The sequence below is a fragment of the Charadrius vociferus genome, unplaced genomic scaffold, assembly GCF_000708025.1.
Source record: "Charadrius vociferus isolate BGI_N301 unplaced genomic scaffold, ASM70802v2 scaffold662, whole genome shotgun sequence".
NCBI classification, from domain to species: domain Eukaryota; kingdom Metazoa; phylum Chordata; class Aves; order Charadriiformes; family Charadriidae; genus Charadrius; species Charadrius vociferus.
Window position 1 is genome coordinate 233,751 of NW_009647412.1, and position 21,623 is coordinate 255,373.

At 36.9% G+C, this 21,623-nt stretch overlaps 1 protein-coding gene across 1 annotated transcript in view; it reads left to right on the forward strand.

The window, feature by feature from the left end:
- ANKFN1 (ankyrin-repeat and fibronectin type III domain containing 1) overlaps window positions 1–21,623 on the forward strand; it is a 166,055-nt gene that overhangs the window by 94,305 nt on the left and 50,127 nt on the right. The window contains 2 exon segments of the mRNA XM_009880236.1: window positions 14,162–14,296; window positions 20,472–20,673. Of these exon segments, the coding sequence (XP_009878538.1) occupies window positions 14,162–14,296; window positions 20,472–20,673 (337 nt within the window).

A 21,623-nucleotide genomic window follows, 5' to 3' on the forward strand; every position in this document is an offset into this window, starting at 1 on the left:
AGAATGCAGACTGCGCCAATTGTAATGCCCACTTATTTGGCTGCTCAAATGACATCTATCTATCTAAATCCTACAATAATTTGTGGGCCCTTTAGGCTACTCTGTAGAAATCTAAGATTAAAAAAACGTTAAGGTCATAAAAGCCTGAGAATGTAGACTAAAGCAGGATTCATTCTATTAATTTTGTTTCCTAGAATGGAAGCAATTTCAGCTACATTAGAAACTCAAAGGAGTGTCTGTTAATTATTAAATTCACTGTTTAAAAATCTAGCAGACTTGCTTGGAATTGCAGGACATCCTGTTTTGTTACGTAAATTGGTGCAAAAATATGTTCAGTTGGCTAATCTTTGAAGTAGTGATATGTCACAGTTACTCAGAAAGCTTTACAGAAGGCTACTTGAGGACACCATTAACGTGTCACATCTTTCTGCTGATACTTTATCATGAATGTGGCTCTTACGTTTATCAGACTAGTATCTTTTCCTTCATCATTTAAAGAGTGATGAATGGACATAAGAGAGCAGTTTTTCTTTTCCGTTGTGAGAGAAGGGAATTGTGCCAATGCTTATGAAATTACTATGTTATGCTCTGTTTATGACCTAATTAAGTTTAAAAAAAAAAATTAATGTTTTTATCTAGACATTGATCAAAAAGAGTTCATTCCTGCAGCAACAAAATTAATGAGATATTAACCATTACTTTGCAGTTTAATCAGAGCTGTCATTCCACAGTAGTTTTGCCAGCCCTCCAAATTACTACTTTTGTAGTAGACTGTTAGTGTGAAAGAAGACTTTTTCATGTTTTCATGTCATTTCTAAACATGCTTTGTTACAATTCCAAATACAAGAAAGCAATTTCATCATTGCAATAAATTTCTGGGTACAGTAATTTGTCATTAAATTACTTTGCTTTAACTAGATTGTTGCAAATTGGCAGTACGATATTTTTCTGGGTAACAGTCAGCTTTGTTTTCTGAATAATAGTTTGTGTGAGTTGAAGATACTGACAACGCTTGCTAAATGCACCAGGCTTCTGATCTATCAATATAAGGCATAAATAAAAGGAAGAGCTACCAGAGCAGTCTAAACCAAATCTCTCTCTGAAGCTGTGTATTTTGCAGGATTATCATCATTAAGGTGACCATCAAAGCAGTGAGAAAACCAAGATCCTGGTTTTCTAAGAGTGAAACAATCTAACAGTTATCTAAATATTTGCTCGAGGAAGTTTGATGCAACTTTTAAAAAAGAGTCTTCTATTACCGTATAACCAGACAGCACAGAGGTAATAACTGGAGCATCTTTAGACTGTAATAAACAACTATTAAACTGCAATGGAAAACTGCAAGTTGAACAGTTGCATGGATTTCTTATTTTATAATATCTTTTTATTACTCAAAAGCTACTGGAAACTTTGTCCATCTCTTCAATAAGCTAGTATTATTTATATTTCCATGTATAATACTTCAGCCAAATCACTGAGATTTTGGAAGCTTTCCAGAAAGACATACTCTAGCAGAGATCCTGTGTTGTTTGTTTATACTTTCAAGATCAATAAACTGGAGTGTTGCTTTCATTGTTACATAAAGTCTGTGTAACTGTGCTTCATTTAGGAATTTGCTTTTCCTAAAGCTATTTCCTCTGTCACAGAATACCTAATGGCGAGGGTGTCCTATTTTTTCAGCTGTTTACAAATTGCTATTGTAATTGAAGAACTGTGATCAGAAGTTACTCTTCGAATTCCCGTGTATGTTTTGCTTTCCCAGACCCTGTCACAAATGTATTCTATAAAGATAAGTGTAAATTCATACTGGACCATTTCTTCTTTTAAAGTTTTCACATTGAATGATTCAGAGACACATCTATTGGGACTTTCAAAATTATTTACCAAAATAGTGGCTTGCTTTCTTCTACTGGCTGAGATTGTAGCAGCTTAAACTGGTGAGAATTACTTATCGAAGTGTATAGCTACTTGTAAACCGAGGGATTATTCTATCACTGAAATTACATTTTTTTTAATCTATTCTAGTTTCACTATAATCTATCCTTTGTCTATCTTTTGTTACTGAATTAATTTTCAGTGTGTCTTCCTGCCTCGGTCTTTATCTTAGAAGAATGCTGTAGATGCAATAATAACTTCCTCTATGACTTCTAAGCATCTGTAATTTTTAAACAAAATGTGTTTCAAGATTTTAAAAAAAATCTGTCTCTGAAACAGTAGTAGGCGGTAATCTATCCTTTGTCTATCTTTTGTTACTGAATTAATTTTCAGTGTGTCTTCCTGCCTCGGTCTTTATCTTAGAAGAATGCTGTAGATGCAATAATAACTTCCTCTATGACTTCTAAGCATCTGTAATTTTTAAACAAAATGTGTTTCAAGATTTTAAAAAAAATCTGTCTCTGAAACAGTAGTAGGCGGATGCCATACATTTTGATTCCCTGACAGCTGCTTATTGTTGCTACAATGATATCAGTAGAAGTCAAAGAAGCTTTCAGCTTTGGTGTTCAGATTTCATAAAAGAACATAGACAGATGAGTTGTGGGTAATAGGAACAAGTTGCAGAATGTTCAACTTCTAGTTAAGAAAAGTTTTCCCACATCTGTTCTGTCCAGCAAAAGAATTAAAGCAATCAAAATATAGACTTGATGCAACTGATTGGCTCAACTGCTATTGCAGTTAATAGTGGTCAGTAGCTTTGGATGGTAATTTCTGATCCATGATTGGATGTCTTCATTTGTCGAGGGCTTTTGAAGATATTTTTTGCATCATTCGTTCTTACTATAGTATTTTCAGAACAGTGCAGATAATGCAAATGCTATTTTTTTTTACTTTTTTTAATCATGATCTGTTAACTGTAAAGAAAGGTCATTTATTTTTTTCTCCTCTTCCATTTCTTGCTGGATTAATAACAATGTAAAAATCTTGTGTTATTTGAAATAGGTGAAATTGTGTATCGGTGCACTGCCTTCTAGTCTTAGAGACAGAGGTGAAAATGAGTTAATATCTCTTTATATAGAACTAATGGAATAAAATTCTATTGTAATTACTTTCAGACTTCACTGACTTTCATATTTCACTCATAAGCTTAATTTTCTCACCCATCTGTGTATGCTATTCAGTTGTATTAATTATTCCATATTGAAAGACACTTCTTGATAATTAGTTGGTTGCATAATTTGAAGCAAATGCTGTAGTGAATTTTGCTTTTCTTTTTATTTAGAAATCATTTGCAAGTAGTTTTCTCAAAAGTACTATTTGCAGAAAACTATTTACCTGGTAGCTATACTTGAAGAAATACAGTTGCTCCTGAATCGTGCCTAAAAATCCTCATTGTATCTAATTTTTTTTTAATATATTCTAACTCTCTTGGTTGCTTTTTTATTAGATGGACACATATTGATATAGTAATTTTCAGTATAGTAATTTCTTCACCTGAACGAAAGAACAGAATGTATGGATCGAAAAATCAATTACTTTCTCCGTTGCTTTTTGAGGAAAGGAAAAGTTCATGAGTTATCTCAAAGTTATCTAGTTTTATTTTACTGTTTGCCTGGAAATACAGTTCAGATGCTCCTTCAGATAGACAAAATAAAAGGAATTGACTCTGCTTTGGAGAATGCATTCTTAAAACCACATCTTGCAGGCAGACAACTTTTACCCCAAATTCAAAACTTACCACTGCAATCCTAACTATTTTATTTTCTTGTATACTTGTGATCACTCCTTTATTTCCCACTTCACATTTCAAATGTATTTCTGGAATGCAAGTGACCTTTAATTCTTACACTCTCATCTACTGTAAGCATCATGTGCACAATTGAAAATATTGTCTGAACTTAGAAACAGCTTTCTTCTACCTTTTGCCAACATAGAACAGCAGTAGCTCAGTACTGCCAAAGTGTGTTAGGATTGGTGTTTCTGTTGTGATTATCTGTTTTTAACAGTTGAATCTAGGGTTGAAGAAAGTAGATATTTCTCATATGCAATGAGGTTTCATATCTGTAACCTATCGAGAGATTCTCCCTACCCAAAACTAAGATCAGAGAGCTAAGGAAGTTTACAAACCATCAGATCTTCAGCAGATATCTGAGAGGCAATAACCTAGAGGGGTGCTTATTATTTGCTAACAGAACAGGAGCCCCCATTATGGAATGAAGATTAGAGAAGATTCACTTTGCTGTAAAGCCTGAACTCCTTATTTTTCGTGAGGGCTGTGTAAATGGTTGTGGTGAGGAACCAGTTGTATTGTTCTCTTTACTATTCTCAAAAGCCTACTGAACAAGATGCTGCATACTGAAATCGCATTCTGTTCTTCATAGATAAATTGTTGGAAAAACCCTGACCAAAATTTCTATTTTTAATGTTGTATAACTATGACTGCATTATTTCTTTAACCACATAGGAGAACTGTTTGGAGTTCTACGAATCATATTTTTTTCTATTACTTTTTTATATTAAAAAGTTAAATTCTGATGTAAGTAGAGGAAAAACTAGTCAGTCTTTGTGGTGGTCTGGTACTATTAAGCTTGTCACTGTGTTTCTTCCACTGTTAGAAAACATAGCTGTTTCAGTAGTCTTTTTTGTGTGTCCTACAGTTTTGTATTCTCCCAGCACAGCTTTATGTGATATATCAGAGCATTCAATTTTTAGACACTGTGACACTATCAGTTTGTGTTTTCAGGAGGCTGGTAGTTACAGTCTTGGATTTCGCACCCTTCTAAAAAAATTATTCTTTAAGGACTGAACTTGTTTGAACATGCTTTTTTATGTGTCTGGATGTTTTTCAGAAAATAGAAAGTTATATTTAAACTGTGAGATTATGATATAATGTCTTAGTAATCAAACTTTTCTATGAAACTGGAACACTTTAGCTTGTCGCTGAAGTACAGGTTCACTTAGAATAGTGTCTTCAGTTGGAAGGGCCCTACAATGATCACCTAGCCCAACTGCCTGACCACTTCAGGGCAGACCAAAAGTTAAAGAATATTATTAAGGGCATTGTCCAAATGCCTCTTAAACACTGACAGGCTTGGGGCACCAATCACCTCTCTAAGAAGCCTGTTCCAGTGTTTGACCACCCTCTCAGTGAAGAAATGCTTCTTACATACTGCTACGTTGGTTCTTAATATAACCTCATTTAAAGAAAAAGAGGGCATCATTCACTGGCCACTAACTATTCTGTTCTAATTTTATGTAATCTAATCTGTGGGCTTTTCTAACACAAGTATCGGTGTAAGATGTCAGTAATCTTAAAATTCGGTTCCATAGTAATTTCTTGACGGGGGGGATAAGTCAGATGAGCCAAGCTTAGACAGATTCCAGCAGTTCTGTTAAGCTGTATGATGAGGTATAAATAGGCACAGGAACAATATTAATGTCCAATTCTAGCTTTGCCCCAGGTACACTGAGTAACATCAGGCAAATCCTACTCTACCTTCCTTTTCCTGTTCTATTTGAAATCCGTTGAACTTTCAAGTATTGGTACTTATAACAGTAGTTCAGTACAAAACAGACACTTTCACACTGACTTCAGTACAGAAATGGATCTGAGTTTTCTGACAGAATATTGTAAAAGGTATTACTCTGTCATTGAATGCTCCTTTTTTAAAATTAAAAATCGAGTTTTTACATGTTTTTTTCCTGGCTGTCTTTTATCTATGATTCAAGGTTGAAGTAGTTCTTATCAGCTTGATTTCCCCCCTCCCCCATAGTTCAGTATTTCTCTCAAGAAAATTCACCATATTTGTATTGAACAGTAGGCAACAGAGCCATCTGCACCAGCAATTCTAAGAAAGAATCTTATATGATTCATGTTTAACGCTGCTTCTTACGAAGTGCAGCTGGAATAATCAATCTGACCTTCTGTTTTTCAGCAGAGTTTTTTGGTTGTAGTGTTTTGGGTTTGGTTGGTTTTTTTTTTTCAGAGAAGACAACAAATTCATCCTGCATACTGATAGTGGCTAATTCTTAAGTTCTTTCTAATTGAGACCCTTAATTAAAAACAAAATACATAGTTTTATAATAAAGTACAAGCAATAAAAAGGTCAGGTGCTTCCAAATTATAGGAGTCCATGACTTTGTTAGACACCTGTATATAATAAAATATCGCCCATCTGAGAATTTCTTAATACTTGACAAATATTGGTGATTCAAGCTTCAAGTTGATTTGAAAGAAATTCAAAACTATTCATTGGTGCGATAAAATGGCATGGTTTTGTGTTGGGTTTTTTTTTAATGTTACAGTCAAGAAGACCACCTGAATCAAAACCTGTGGGCATTTTTTCTGTACAAGGGCTCAGGTGTCATACTGGCCAGTGGTATTTGAAGGGTAATTCTCTTGTCCAGCACTTAATATCTATAAGATTTCAGTTGGATTCAGTGTTGTCTATAGGAGAGAACAACTGCAGTACCATATAAGATACTTCTGTGCAGGTTTGAGGGTTACTCATATGCAAGTTGTCTATGAAATTCATGCATACAGATCATGCCCCTATAAAAAAAAAAAAGGCGCAGAGAAAAGGTACTCAGTGAGAGTTTTCACATTGTGTGAATTCAGTTAATTTTTCCTTATAGCACCTCATAATTTTTCTGAACAAAGATCATTAATCATTCCAAATTGTGTACAAGTTTGTGCGGTAGCTGTAAGACCACCAAGCTCTGACCCTGCAGGAAATGAATTCCTAAAGGTGAAAAACAAGTGTTTTCTTAATTAAGCCACCTAAGCTGCCTGGTTTTACAAATATTTAATAACTCAATTCAGATGAAGTCAGATTAGCACTTCTAGCTGCAGAGAATGTTGCTTCATTGGACCATGGGTCCTTGTTTTCGAATCAATATTCAATCTTCTAACACAACAGCAAGTTATTCTCCCCATCTGTCTTCTGTGATAAGACTAATGAATGTAATATCTGGACGGTGATGTACAAACACTTTCTAAGTACTTCACTTATAAAAATCTATGTAGTAGTCATTTATAATAGGATGTTGGGGTTTTGGTTTTTACACTTTTTGAAGTTAATTCTTAATATTCTTTTCAACTTGCTGCATGGAACTGAAACACAAGTGAACATGTAGATAACAAAACATTCTTGAGATAGTAAACTTGCAGAGTATGGGAGCTTGGTATCACAAAGGCTTTGCCAGCCAATGTCTCTGTACTCTAGGACTAACAAGGGTTTTGGTATGAGTTGAAGAACTTTGAAACTTGGCCCAGCTGGAGACTGAACCAGCTCAGGGTGTGCCTTAGGGCAGGCCATGACAGTTGTATTACCTAGAGTGGATCTGAGCACTTGCCAGAGCACCGCTGTGCGTTGTAATTGCCTTCTGCCCCAAGATTAACCAGCAATGTTCTTTCTGATTTAAGGATGAGTGAGAATCAGTAAAGCATGCCACAGGTGGCTTTGTTAACAAGATGGAAGTTCAGAAACTTCTGCTAGCATATCAGGATTTGGCCTATACCACAGTCCCTCATGGAGAGGGATTGGTTTTTTTAATCGTGAAAGGAGTAAGTGGCTGGAAGGCTGCATGGCCAGTACTTCGCTAAGTCAGAATTTGAATGTGGGAAATAAAACCAAGAATCTCATGGTCTGAATCAGATTCTCTTTGACCTTCTGGAAAACAGAGTAATGCTTGCTGCAACCTGCCATGAAAAGTAAGGATATATTTCAGATTAATTTCTCACCTTTGGTGTTGATTGATGCATTAGTTAGGATATGAGGAAGATAGACAGAGGAATGGAAAGGGAAGCTGTGAACTAAATCCATCCAAAAAGCACATGCTCATTAGAGAGCAATGATCACATTCTATTCTGTTCTCGTTTGTGGTGATGGAGATGGGACCAGTAGCAACAAAGTGAGGACTAGTAATAATGTTTATTGCTTGCTGAGAGGCTGGCATAAGTAACTGAAAGGAAACAGATTCATCAGTTTTAGGGCTTAAGGAAAGTGATGAGAGGATATTTTTGTGAACTGCTATTCTAACTGCTACATATTTTAAAAGCCTCCACTGCAATAAAAAAGTAATGATTTTTGGCAAAGTATGTTACAGATCTCCTATATTCTACACAGGAAAGATTTGATTGCGTTTCCTGCATTTTAATTCTCCTTTTATTGAAATGATGACTTCAGGAAAGAAGTCCATATTTTGGACTTCAAAATCACATATTTTAAATTTTGCCACTGATTTTGCTGTGCCTCATACCCCTTGTAAAGTGCACATAATCCTATGTCCTTGTTTCTGTAAATTATTAAAAGGCTTTAACGAAAACTTTTATGTCTGTGTACATTGCTTCTGTACTAAACCTTGGATCTTCATTATTTGAAAGCTATCATAAATGCTCAGCAAAAATGAATGTTTAAATGTGATTTTTAGCTCAATGTGAAATAGAATTGCACTGGAAAGCCTGGAGTTACTTCACAACAATCACTTCTATTCTTTTTAGGTTTTTGCATTGCTCCTGTGAGATACTGGTTTGGAACTCCTCAGAGTTGTTTTCATTTTAACTCAAATGTAAATGAACAGTCACATCAGTCTAAATGATTGCAGTATGAATTCCAGCTTGTGTAAAACTATCATAGCCAGGAAGTGTGATGTTTCTTTATTAGAGATGACCCATGGGGCTATTCACAAAAGCTGAGCTAGTGAGACAGATCTCCTTGCGGTTCTTTCTCTGATAATGCAGACTAGTAGGCTCCTGGTTTGAATTGTTGTTATCTAGAATAGTCTGTCTCTATGATGATCTGTAAAAATTATTCTCCCCAGGTAAATGTTAGCCTTTGAAAATAGTCCTGTCCCATCCCCCCCACCCCCCTTTTTGTATGATTACTGTAATCATACAAAAGTTGCAATGACACCTACCTATATATTTATAAGTTCCTTTTGGCCTTTTCAATGACTATGTCACAACCCTAAAAATTGTTCTGATCTTTGAAGACAGCATGACTTTATAGCTATAGTTTAAAAACAAACACATGCTTCTCTGGGATCATGCATGTCTGCCTCTGTTCAGCTTTGTTCCACGCTCAATTTTGATAAATCCTATTTTTCCTTTATTCTTTCCTAATCTAGAAATTGCCAGCTATGAAAAGCTTGTTAATTTCTGTTTGTAAAATGTTCTGCTGTAACTTGGATTAAATGCAGTGCAGCTGGGAGTAGTCATGGCCAAACAATACATGGCATAAATTATCTCTATATGGAGCGTCTGACTAGATAGCATAATCAACACGAGACTGACAAAACAACACAGTTGCGCTGTTGTTGCTGACAACTTCATTATTTCTATGATGTTCAGCTGGGTAATTTATTTCTGAGGAATGGCAATATCTTCAGATATGTCTAATGGCCTGTATGTACTTTTATAAGCTTTCTGAAGATGGATGTGTTTGCACAAGTTTAGGTTTTTTCCTAATATGGAGAAGAATTGCAGGAAGCATTAGCAAAGAGCATTCTGCTCTACACTGCTTTTGCAATAGGGCAGCATTTCCGTCAAGCAATATTGATGAGCTCCTCCTGATATGCGTGTGGATCACTTAGGGCAACAGCAGCTGCTCTTTGATTCCATGTTTCAAACAGTAATGGCTTTAAGGATCTGATGAACTTCTTACACTAAGATATTTCTGTTTACCTTAACTTACACTCCAGATGATCCCAAATGACTAAGTAGTATTTTGTGGCTCAAATACTCCAGTCCTGATTCTATTCCACTGCAGCCAGGGATTATTATTCTCCAGAATTTTCCAATTAAAAAGACTAGGGGGGAGAAAAATGCCACTTTATCAAAAACAAACTGTACAAAACCCATGCCATCTTTTAAAGAATTCAGACCAAACAGTTCTGGTTTCCTGCTAGTTCGTCTAAAACCGTACTCTGAAATGTAAGCAACCGGGGTCTGGAGCTCCAAGGCATTGCTGCCATACAGGCTGCCACAAAGCCGGAGACCTCCCGGCCTCCGCATCCCTTCCTGTGGCAGTGGGAGTCTGCGAGGCACTGGCACATCTGCCGGCTTCAGCCCCGCAGCAGAGCCTGGCTGTGTTGAAATCCAGGTTGTGCCGAGAGGACTGTAGTTTAGGAACCACGGCTAAGGCAGGAAGCCTGGAGGAGCTGGGGCTGCCAAGCTCAGTTTCTTTTAGTCGTTTACATCACGGGTGTCTCATATATTTCAAAACACTTGGGAAAATTATTTCATTGGGAAATTTTCTAAACTTAGTCCAAACACAATTATTTTTTCTTCACTCACAATTTCAGAATTTCTTGAGTTTGGTCACGTCTATGACTGATGAACTGGGAAATATTTGTCTTTTATGAATATACTGAATACTTCTGTGTCTCTGTGGATAATAGGTTATTTGCTATGGATTTGAATCAAGAAAACTGTCTAAAGCAACTAGTGAAACAGTAAGACTCAGATCAATGTCCTTGAGGAAACACAAGAAACCAGGGAATAGGACAGAGAATTAACAAATTGGCACAAGGGTATGTGTGAAAGATGATAGGTAAACAAGAAGCCAGAGAGGCAGAAATTGCCAAAACCAAAGTTGGAATTTACTACAGTAGCTTATATGTATAAAAATTTGCAAGAAAGAATCAATGTGGGGGCAAGGAAAGATACACTTTTATAGGCTTGCTTGGCTTTTTCTGGTTTTGCTTGCTTTTTTTTTTTTACCTTTCCCGCTGTATACCTTTAGCTGTATGAAAAAAACACCCCAATATCTTGTTTCAAGGAGCAGAGTCACTTTAACCACCTTTCTAGTCATGAATTTCTAAAATGAGAGAGCGTACAGATGCCAGGCAGAGTTGGACCAACCACGTTACTTTGGAAGGGAAGCTGGAGATTCCATTCCCAGGTATCCAATCTGCCTGGCTACATTGCCCAACCCCGGCCGCGGCAGTGTATGGGACAGCAGATCTGGTGTTTGAACAGTATTTGTTCTTTTAGGGGGAATATGGACAATCTGAAGTACAGTTTTCTCTAATGGTGATGACAGCTTTGCCATTGACTGATTAGGAAGTAAAGTCAGGCTTCATGTGAAGTTTTCAGATTCCAAATGTTTAAGTGAGTTTCTTTGCTCCAAACTTCCCACCCGTTTCCAGACTACTGGTCTACCGAGCATTTTTCACAAACTCAGTGTGTGTGTAGCTCTGAAACACAATTCAATGTAAACCAGAAGAACGTTAGTTTCTGTACATGGAGGACGTGCTTGCTACTGAAATACCATCTGCAATGAAGCGTTGGACATTGTGTACTTGGGACAATGTAATATCTGTGTGTGGCTGCTGCTCCATGGACCACGCCAGGCTTTTGAAGAACTGGGTGAATACTGCCACCTATTGATTGACGAGATGAAAATGAATGTCTCCCCACAACCCTGAGATTTTACACAGAACAGCTTTGTGAGCTTCTCGTCCTCTGCATGAGAACAGCCTCCTTCACCCCAGAAATGTTACCGGTGTCCAGAAGAAGAAACAAAACAAAACAAAACAAACAAACAAACAAAACAAAACAACAAAAAAAAACAAACAAAAACCAGAATTTGCTAAATGGAATTAATGGCCAATACAATGTGCTGCTTGGCTGCTAAAAGTATCTTTGTACAACAAGCTGAAAACAATACAGGGTAAACATTTTGGTAAATGTGTCAGTTTATCAGACTTGGGTGGCCTCTTTAAACAAAATGTGCTGCTAAACATACATCCTCATAAAAATGTGCAGCTCTAGCAATAGTAATAACAGCAGCTTGTGGAATCAGCTGATGATGTGTACTGCAGGTAGGGAAACTTTTAGAGTGATCAAATATGGAATGAAAATCTCACAGTAGGTTAAGTAAGTAGTATAAGTACAGCAAACAAAATATTCTGTTCAACTAATAAGTATGAAATATAGGCAAGTGAAATAATAAATGGCTGACATCTTTGAGCTGTCTAATGGAATCACCACAGGCTAAGAACGTGCAGGGTTTTGTACAAGATCCAACTAATGGATCTGCTTTCATGTGTTTTATTCTAAACCCAAGTGTTTGTTTTCTGTAGGCCTTTGTCTTCTGCGTTTCCAGAGCCAGATGTAGGTGCCTCTCACGCTTATTTACACACATTCATTCATCGTTTTTAGTCATTTATTTCATGGGTTTTATCATTTGATAAATTTATGATTACTTTTTTTCACCTTACTGAGTGTTGTTTTATGTCTGAAGGGAGCAAGCAAAGAAGAGTATTGACCTACAATGAGAAATGCTAAAAAATGTTTAAGAATTTACTAGTTTCAGTAAACTTACTTTAGCTTTTTCCTCTGAAAAGAGCTGGAAATTGGGAATTCCCTCACAAGTGGGTTCCATAGATAGGGTCTATACAAACTGAAAAAACTTAATTGGGGATTTTGACTCAGAAGAATCATCCTTATTCAGCGCAGCACGGAAAATGGAATTTTTATGTTTGCATTTAATTTTACATAATTTAGATGTTTCAGATTTTCAACATGCTTTTTTTCAGATAGTATCCCAGTGTTAGAGAAGTATTTGGTGGTTTTCAAAAGATTTCCAATCTTCCTCCTGTTGGCAAGGAGCAGTGACCTCAGTCAGCTGTCCTGCAGCCTTCTGACTAATGATCCTCAGAAGCAGCAGAACAAAAGAGGGAATCCTATATGCATATAGCGTGTGATTTTCATGGTATAGGAGAAGGAATGCTGTGCGTAGCATATTGTCATAGCACTTTGTAATTTTCTGCTGCAGCAAAACATGCAGGTAGTTGCATTTGATGATCTTGTTATGTCTTTGAAATATGTACGTATGAATGTTTACATACACACACGCATACATATATGCATGCATACATGCATATAGAAAATCTCTCAAGAAATGGTTTGGTCTGTATCCAGATTGATTTAAAAAGTGTAGAATAAGTTCAAGTCCTATGCATACAAATGTCAGGGCCGGGACTAGGCTTTAGCTTCAGCTCCTTTGGCAAAAGGACACTGTTTGGTATGAGGTCCAGCACCCTTAGCTGAGTTTTGAAGGGTGGGAGAATCAGACTGGTCACCAGCTTTTGGGAGGTTTCCAACATTTTCCAAAAATCAAGTGCCATGTCTGAATAAAGCCAGTGAATTTTTTTCAGCAGATTCTAACAGTAGCTCTGGTATCCCTTTTAAAACAATCAAAACTACCTTTTCTGTCGATATTAATGATCATTGGTTATGACAGACCTAGGAATTAGTGTGGGGTTTTTTCTGTTGCCAGATGTTACACAGGAGTGTTCTGGTTACATGAATTTAACCCAGTGGACTGTCCAGGAAGGATAAGGATTTTCTAGATTGTTGTTTATCTTTGTTTATTGCTTATGCTATTTTTAGAATTCTAAGACTGCGTATGGTTATTCTGTATTCTGACTTTGTAACATCTTTGTGGGTTTCTGTGGGATCCAGCATTTGTGGGTTTTGCCCTATAGTAAGAAAAAATAAATTATATTTTCAAATGTTACCATCCTACTATTTCAGAAGCCCTTAATGCAGACATTACAGGATCTGTTTTAGCTGAAACATAGGCATCAATAAAATACATTTTTCGTATTCATTTAATAATCTTTTTTAAGCGTAACCTGTTCAGGCTGGGAGCTTTCAAATGATCTTGCAGATGTCCCATAGCTATGGATATGGTTGCTGCTTTTGTTGCTATGATTGCGGACAGCTGTAGTGATAGCTTGCTTGAAGAAAGAAGAAACAATACATCACATGCAACATGCATTACTGGACTGAGTGAAGGACTGTGATTCTTTTTTTTTCCTTTTATTGGTTTAATATAAAACTAAATGCTTTAAGATGGCTGCATTGATGTCTTTGTGCTCATACTTCATGGCAAATTAATTACAATCGCAGTTTTGTTTACTCTGGCAGTAATTATTTTTTCAATTTGCACACTGTGCTACTGATCAATTTGAAGGGATACAACAAGCTCAAAGCATACAGAAGTCATGGTATCTTTGACTACGGAGGCAAGAGCTTTATGTATTAGTCGTTCCTATAGCTGCACAGGTAACTGGTATAGCGTTCAGGCACCAAACATTTTACCTGTGATACAACACTATTTGTTTTAAATACTGTTTTGCTCTGAGATCTTATCAGTGATCTTGGACTTCAGTAATTGCTAGTAATAAGCTTTTTCATATCTGATCATTCATGCAGTATAAGCAAGAGGTTTACTCACTCTGCCCAGAGGCTGAACCAGCAGAGACAGCAAAGCCAATGTGATTCATTGAATGAAGACAGTGGACAATTACCAGCAACTGGTTCACATTTTGCCTTGGATAGCCTAAGCTGGTAAGTCTCATTTAACTCTTTAATGCATATATTCTTAATTATTAGTTTCAAGTATAAAACTGTTTCATAAACATATTTAAGAACAAGTATAGTGTTGAGTGGTTTCTTGGCTGTTGTGTTTTCCTAAAATCTGAAGTTAATGCTTTCACTGCTATGCTTTGTCCTACTAGTGCACCTGTCTATGCAGTGCAGCATGTATGTGCCACATACAACAGACAGTGTTTAGATTTAGATTTTTTTTCTCTCTCTGCAATATGTTTTTAAAAGGACATGAATATTATGTCAGTATTTGCCAATTTAAAAAAAAAAAAAAGCTTTTATAAGGATGACTAACTTATATTCATTTGTATTTGAATTTGACTTTTAAAGCACCCTGCTGTTGAGGAATAAACCAGTTAATTCAGTGCTTAGAAGTGCAAGTACAAATCCGATCACAAAGATTAAGCTACAGTATGTGCAGCATGAAATGTGTGTTGGAAGACTTCGATCACTGGTTTGGTACACGCTATAGCAGGGTGACAGTAACACAAACAAGCCTGGTTTGGTGGTTATTTCCAGGGCAGCACAGTAACTGTTTCCCCAGAGATTTGGGTTATTTGTCATTGGAACTACTGTCATAAGACTTTCCTTTTGTGTTTTTTAATTCTTGGAAACGCAACCTACTGTTAATTATGACCAGGTATAAGGGGACCTGCTGTTATTCTCTCTAGTTCTGCCCCTTGCTGAGAAACCTTGTAAGATGCTGCTTGTTGTTCTTGACTTGCTGTGAGAATGTGAGTTAGTCAGATCACAGGGGGTTACTCCGAACCATATTTTGAAATGTCCTTATCATTTCATTCTGACCTGTGCTGGGTATGTGCAGAGGCTTCCATAGGTGAAAATCTTAAATGGGTCAATTCTGGTCATCACCTGTTTCTAAACTGTTGGTCTTTTGACCCACTGTGAGAATTTTAGTTGTGACAATGAGATATCCTCGGGTTTAGTGCATTTAATTTGGCAGATTTGTTATTTCAATCAAAGCAATCACCTGATCGGTGAGGTAAGGACATGGTTGTAAAAAAAACCACAAACAAACCCCAAACAAATTACTTTAAAAAAGAGCCTAAAACTGCCCTTACAAAATAGTTCATGTCTGTAAAAATAAAATGCCAACATCCAACAAAAACTGACAAGTTTTCAATCTCAGAATCATGTGAATTGAGCTGCCTTTGTTTTTCTTATTTCTTATTTTACATTTTACCCATGATTTTGCCTGATCTCATTTCCATTGCTCCCCTAGGAGTCACTTCTACAGCCTAATAAGATCACACTTCCACAAAGTTTTCTAGAATGTGCAGATACCTTAACCCTTTTTCATTTCATACCTTGTATGTGACTAGAAAACATGTGAAGTATGATAATCTTCAGTAGCAGTTTGCATCTTAGTGTTTCAGTACACTGGTAAAAAACGCAGTTCATCTGCATTATATTATTCCAACTATTGCTTTATTGTTCTGCATCTATTCCGTGCACTGTTTCAGGATATTGATGGTTAGTATGCAGGAAACATTTATACGTTTCAAGTCATTTGTGATGCACTGATTCTGTGTGGGTAGAAAAAGGTGATCTGTTGTATTGTTGAGTAGCTGCAATTTTTACAGTGTTTACTTAGCTTCTCTACAGACTCACCTGCTCTTGCCTTAAGATAAACTTTCATGAGATTATAAAAGATTCTGTCTTCTTCTTACACTAATGTTAGTCTTGGGGATCTGCTCTGGCTGTGTACTGAAAAAGCTTCCATGCATAATATGGACACTGTCCTCAGAAGTCATTGTTTAGATGGTTAGTAACACACCATTGGGTTTTTTTCTGAATGTATAAATCCCGATTCATTGACCAGATCAAGGTGAGAAGGGCTCCAGCAACTCCTAGGAATTGTAATAGCTGGAGTCAAACTATGCTTAGATACAGTCAATATGAACAGGAATCCATACCGTAGAGAACAGCTCTGAGTAGACTTGCTGTTAAACTGCTGCTAGACATTTATGGGTTGCAGACATAGGCTAGCAGCTCAATGATACCTAAATTTGCCTTGGTCCTGAGGCTACACCAGCATCCTAGCGTGCTGTAATGTATTTAGAGAACCTGCTTTCTTTTTACCTTGTACATATTGAAATAGAGAGAACTGATCTGCAAACTGCCTGAGTGTAGTGGGAGATGTGTGACTAGAACACCTCTACCAAACCCTCAGATTTCCTGGAGAACTGTTCAAAAACTGAGGTGTGCTTCTCACCTTTACTTGCTCAGGCTAATATTTTCCCATAAAAGGAAATGTTGCTGTCAAGCTGTTCTCTGTAAAAAGTTGGGATTCTGTATTCTTCTCTATTTCTCAAGGAAAGCTTGAATTTGATGACTTTCACGACATTCTGTGAAAGACATCTGGGCAACTGAGTTTAAGGAGACGTATACAAATACACTTCCTGAATTAGTGAAGGCTGGAGAAGAGACTGTTTTTTTTTAGGAGTCAGGCTGGCAACTTTCCTGTTTTAGTAATTGTTTTAATCCTCAAGAGTATTGTCAAAATACTGGTTCTATGAACTAGAGCACTACAGCTTCTATTAGCATGACTTTAAATATAAATCAATGCGTCTTCACATCAACACCAAAAATCTCCCACCAAGATCAAGTCTTCTTCAACGGCTGTCCTCTCTACAGGTAACTTAGGGACTTGACGTCGACAAGCAGCTAGTTTGGTCTAGTGAGATGGAACAAGGACTTTATCAGCTGAGGGAGGACTGATAACTGATGTTAGCTTTAATAGCAGGCATTCTTGTTTGGTTTTAATAACACCACAATAGATGTGAGTAGTCCTACTAAATAGATATGCCTAATTTATTTAATCTAAACTTACTAAATGTCTACACAGCTTCTCAATAAGTTTCCATATCGGTGCACAGGCTTAATGAAGCTTGGAGTCTCTCCTTCATGCAGAGGTGCTAAGCCTGTTGTTCTTGATTTAAAAAAATAAACAAATAAAAAATAATCCTGAAGCAAACACAGTGGAGTATGCTGAGCTACCTTTGAATCAAGTATTGGATGAGTCTACTCTTTGGTTTTTGTCCTCATCTTGATAACGTTTGGGTTTGTGTGGTAAATGCAAATTGTTCTATCTCCTGAGTTTACTACTAGCTGTGTGGTAGCTGGTATTCAAAGACTGCACTCTTGGAATCAAATTATTTGGGGAAATGGAAACTTCCTTTACAAATAAGCCTATGATATTTATTGGCCTATTTTTATCCACAATTTGGGACTGATTCTTCACCCATAACTTATTGATGAAAGGAAGAAATTCTTGAATATGGAGGTAAGCAGAGAAACTTATGTGGGATAATCTGTAGCTCGATATACTAATAAAAACTGTGAAAGTGTTACTCTAAATAACTGAGAATTTAATTATTATTACATTTGGTAAATCTCTGAGTTTCTTTAAAATACTAATAACATCGAACAGTGGAAGATGAGTAATTGGCATTTCTTAAGCTTATTTTTAATAAATACCTGAAAATAACTATTGAAGCTATGCTAAACAGAGACAGATGTGAATGAAATCTTTTGACCATCTTAAAAAGAACTTTATTTCATGTTTATACTCCCAAAAGGTTCCACAGGTGGATCTGTAAAACAAAAGGTTGTAGTCTAAGTCTGTTCAATATTAAAACTAAACACTTAACAGCAACTCCGTACAGTAAAGCCTAACCTACACGGATTCCAGCACAAGGTTCCAAATAATTCTGGCATTGGTGATCATAATTTTACTGTTATACTCTAGTTTGACGTTAACAATCAACTTCTCATGACAGGGACTTTGATTAAACATACTGCACTATGTTTCTTGGTTTCCACTCAGCTTTTCTGTCTATTCTATGCAAGTTTGCTGTTTAGGGCAGAGAACAAAATGCTTCATTTTGAAAAGATGGTGATTTCAGTTAGTCCTTGTAGGCACTGCTGAAATGCATGTAATAATCAAAAGGCAGGATGAATTGTTTGTGTGAGCCTCAGTTTACCTCTATTCCATAATCTCAGAGAAAAGCAGTCCAAAATCAATGTAGTATTGCTGCTCCCTGAGTCCCAGAGAGCTCGTTTCGTATCATATCCACTCCTGTACATTAGTTTCAGGAGTGCAGCTCACATAATTCCCTCCTCCTGATGGCACACACTGTTGTTTTAATTCAACAAAATCTTCTCATCATGTGACAATTATGTTGATTCTGTCTCTCTTCATTCAGAGACGAGGTATTTCTTCAATACCCCATGACCTTGGAGCATATGTGACATTACTTGTAACCAGGTGCTTTTGTGCTCAGGATGTCTGCTTCACCACAATTTACAAATGAGAAAGGAAGACGTAGACAGGGTATGAGACCTGGGTGGTGTCTTTAATCTTAGGGACCAATTCATGCCTCAACAGCAGGGTGAGTGTTTACTAAATAATGCTTTTATGACTGTAAATTGATATCGGAGTCTGCTCCTGCAGTCTGATTTGCTTAGATGCAGGCTGAAACCACAAGAACAGAAAGTTACAGGATTTGTATCATAGTACAAAGAATCTAAAGCTTATTTCCAGGAAAAGATAGTCTGAAAGGGTGGCCAGATTTACTATCACAACTGTGAGGTCTTCTAGAGAGAGATTCTGTCTTATAAATGTGTACACACTCTTGACAGGGAAAAGGAAATGTGAAGAAATTGTGCGTTTTTGTCACCTTTTCACTTACAGACATCCCTGGGGATAGTTTCCTGTGCTTGCAGTTGAGTCAAATCTGATTCTTAGTTTCCCTTCAGAAAGGCAAAACTATACCCACATAAAGTATTTCCAGAGAGTTAAATATTGATTCAATTTTTCCTAATATGGAAAGAGTCTGTAATCCTAGAGCATAGAAAGTATTGTTTAATTATGAGATAATATGGAAATCCTATTAGGCTAGGCAGTCTTAGAGAGAGGAGGCAGTCCCTCTCGGAAGAGTTTGTAGTCTAAATGGACAGAACAAGCACACAGCAGGATAAAAGTTATACAATATATAGATAAAACCAGTACCTGTCCACTAACTGAGGGAAGAAACTACTCAGTATGAAACTGTAAACAGCAACAGTTAGAATCAGAGATTATTTTAACTGTAAAACCTAAAGTGTAAAGTCTTTGTTTGCAATAACCTGGACAGTTGTTGGCCATAGGTAGTTTAAACTAAAAATGCACATATGCCTCATTACACTGACAACAGAACCTAAATCAGTTTTCTGTGTTTCAGCTGTATCTTGCTAAAGCATAATGCCTTAGGAGTCTTGGTCACAGAGGAGGTTCCCTCCCTGCCAAATGCTCCTCAAAACTCTAACAAAAAACCCATTCTCTGTAGCAATTGACTTTCATTTGGATGATAACATATCAGCATTTGATGCACATTAAATGGAAGTTCATGCATTATTTCTGTAATAGCTTGTGATGTGTTCAGAGATGAAAAAAATATTTTGAATCCAGCCATACTTTCTGAGAGAGAAATACTGCTTTGAGTCTCTAGAGAAAGGGAATCCACCCACCCAACTGAAAACGTCACATGCTTCTGGAGCATGCAGTTTACTAGCAGACAGTAATGTGGGAAATAAAGCACATGTCTTGCCACAGTTGTGCTTGTGTCAAACTTAAGTCACTTGATCAGTTAAACTCAGTCCCACGTTTTGTTCTGTAATCAGTTAGATTTTTTTCCTCTCAATTGTTTCAGTTTTAAGAAACCATTGTACTGACAAAACACAGATTATGTACATGTTATCCAAATTGTGTAGTAACATTTACATTTGGATGTCATTTTTTCTGATATCTACATTACTAGAACTCAGTCTGTCAAAAGGCCATTTCCCTTATTAAATGAAACCCCTTCTTATACAAATTAGCAAATAGTTCTGTAGTGGTCCAGTTCATTTTTCCATCCTGAATTCTCCCTCCCCATAGATATCCATGGGAATAATTCCATAAAGAGCAATTCGCTGTTGAAAAAGCCCCAAAACATGCTTCTGAATGTTCAAAAACTGTGTCTGTGAAAGTGATTTTTGCCATAGAATTCTTGCAATGTGCGTTTCAATGATACAGTGCTGATCAATGATGTTAGTGTAGCAAAACTTTGTTAAACAGCTGTTGTTTTTCTTCTAGAAACTACTAGCTGAAAATGACACAGCAAATGCATAACTTGAGTCTCCTCCAGACTAAAAAGAACAGTATGCCATCCTCTCCAAATGCTGCAAAGCGGTTATATCGGAACCTGTCAGAGAAGCTTAAGGGGAGTCATACATCCTTTGATGAAGCATATTTCAGAGCTCGATCTGACCGGCTCAGTCTCCGTAAGACCTCAATGGTAATTACTTGATATTTATCAAATTACTAATTTACTGTCCTATTAATCTCCTTAATTGGTTTCCTTTTAATCTGAACAATTTTCATCTCACTTTTTCTGTTCCCTGACTAATGCTGTACATTTTTCCCAGACTTGCCCTTTTCCATACGTAGGAAGAACTGCTTCTCAAGAGCAACGACTTATGACAGTGTCTGTGAATGTGCCAGGAGACGCCTCTTGGAACCATTGCTTTGCTGCACTAAAGCAGATGCTTAGTGCAGTTTGGGACTAAACTCCACATATGGCTGGGCCAGATAATAAAAATATTACATTTTGTCAAGAAGAAAAAGAACACTCTAGACTCCTTTAATGCTCACAAATCTTTGTTATGTATAAGACAAATTATATGAATCAATGCAAGAACTGAAAGTAGTTATAAAATCAATTCAATGATCCTATCCCCTAGGATCACTCCTTTCTTGCAGTCAGAGGCCCCATGGAAGAGCTAAGCTGAAATGTAGCTCTAGTGCACTGGAAAGTCAAGAGACTGTTGTCTCTCTCCTGTGAAGAAACACTATGACCTGAAGGAAGCAGGGGATCATGGCTCCTTCCTCTCAGCTCTGCCAGAGCCAATAGATTTTGTTTTACCGAAGAAGTCTGAAACTCAAGCAGGGCTGGAGAACAGCCTTTGCACAGTAGCCAACAGCTGTGCTTTTGAGGCAGCGGGTTTCCAGATACTTTCAGTTTGTAGGGATCACTTGAATTTGGGCCTCTAAGTATAAACTGTGGGAAAAGATTCTTTAGATGAATTTTTTAGCCACTATCTTTTCTTGCCTTTTTCTTTTCAAGTGCAAGCTTGTGTGTGACTAAGTGACTGAAAGAGAGGAGGATAAACTAGTGCTGGGGACGATGCCAGAGCAGACGGACGTGCTCACTGAATGAATACCGGTCTGTTAGCATATCTTCTGACC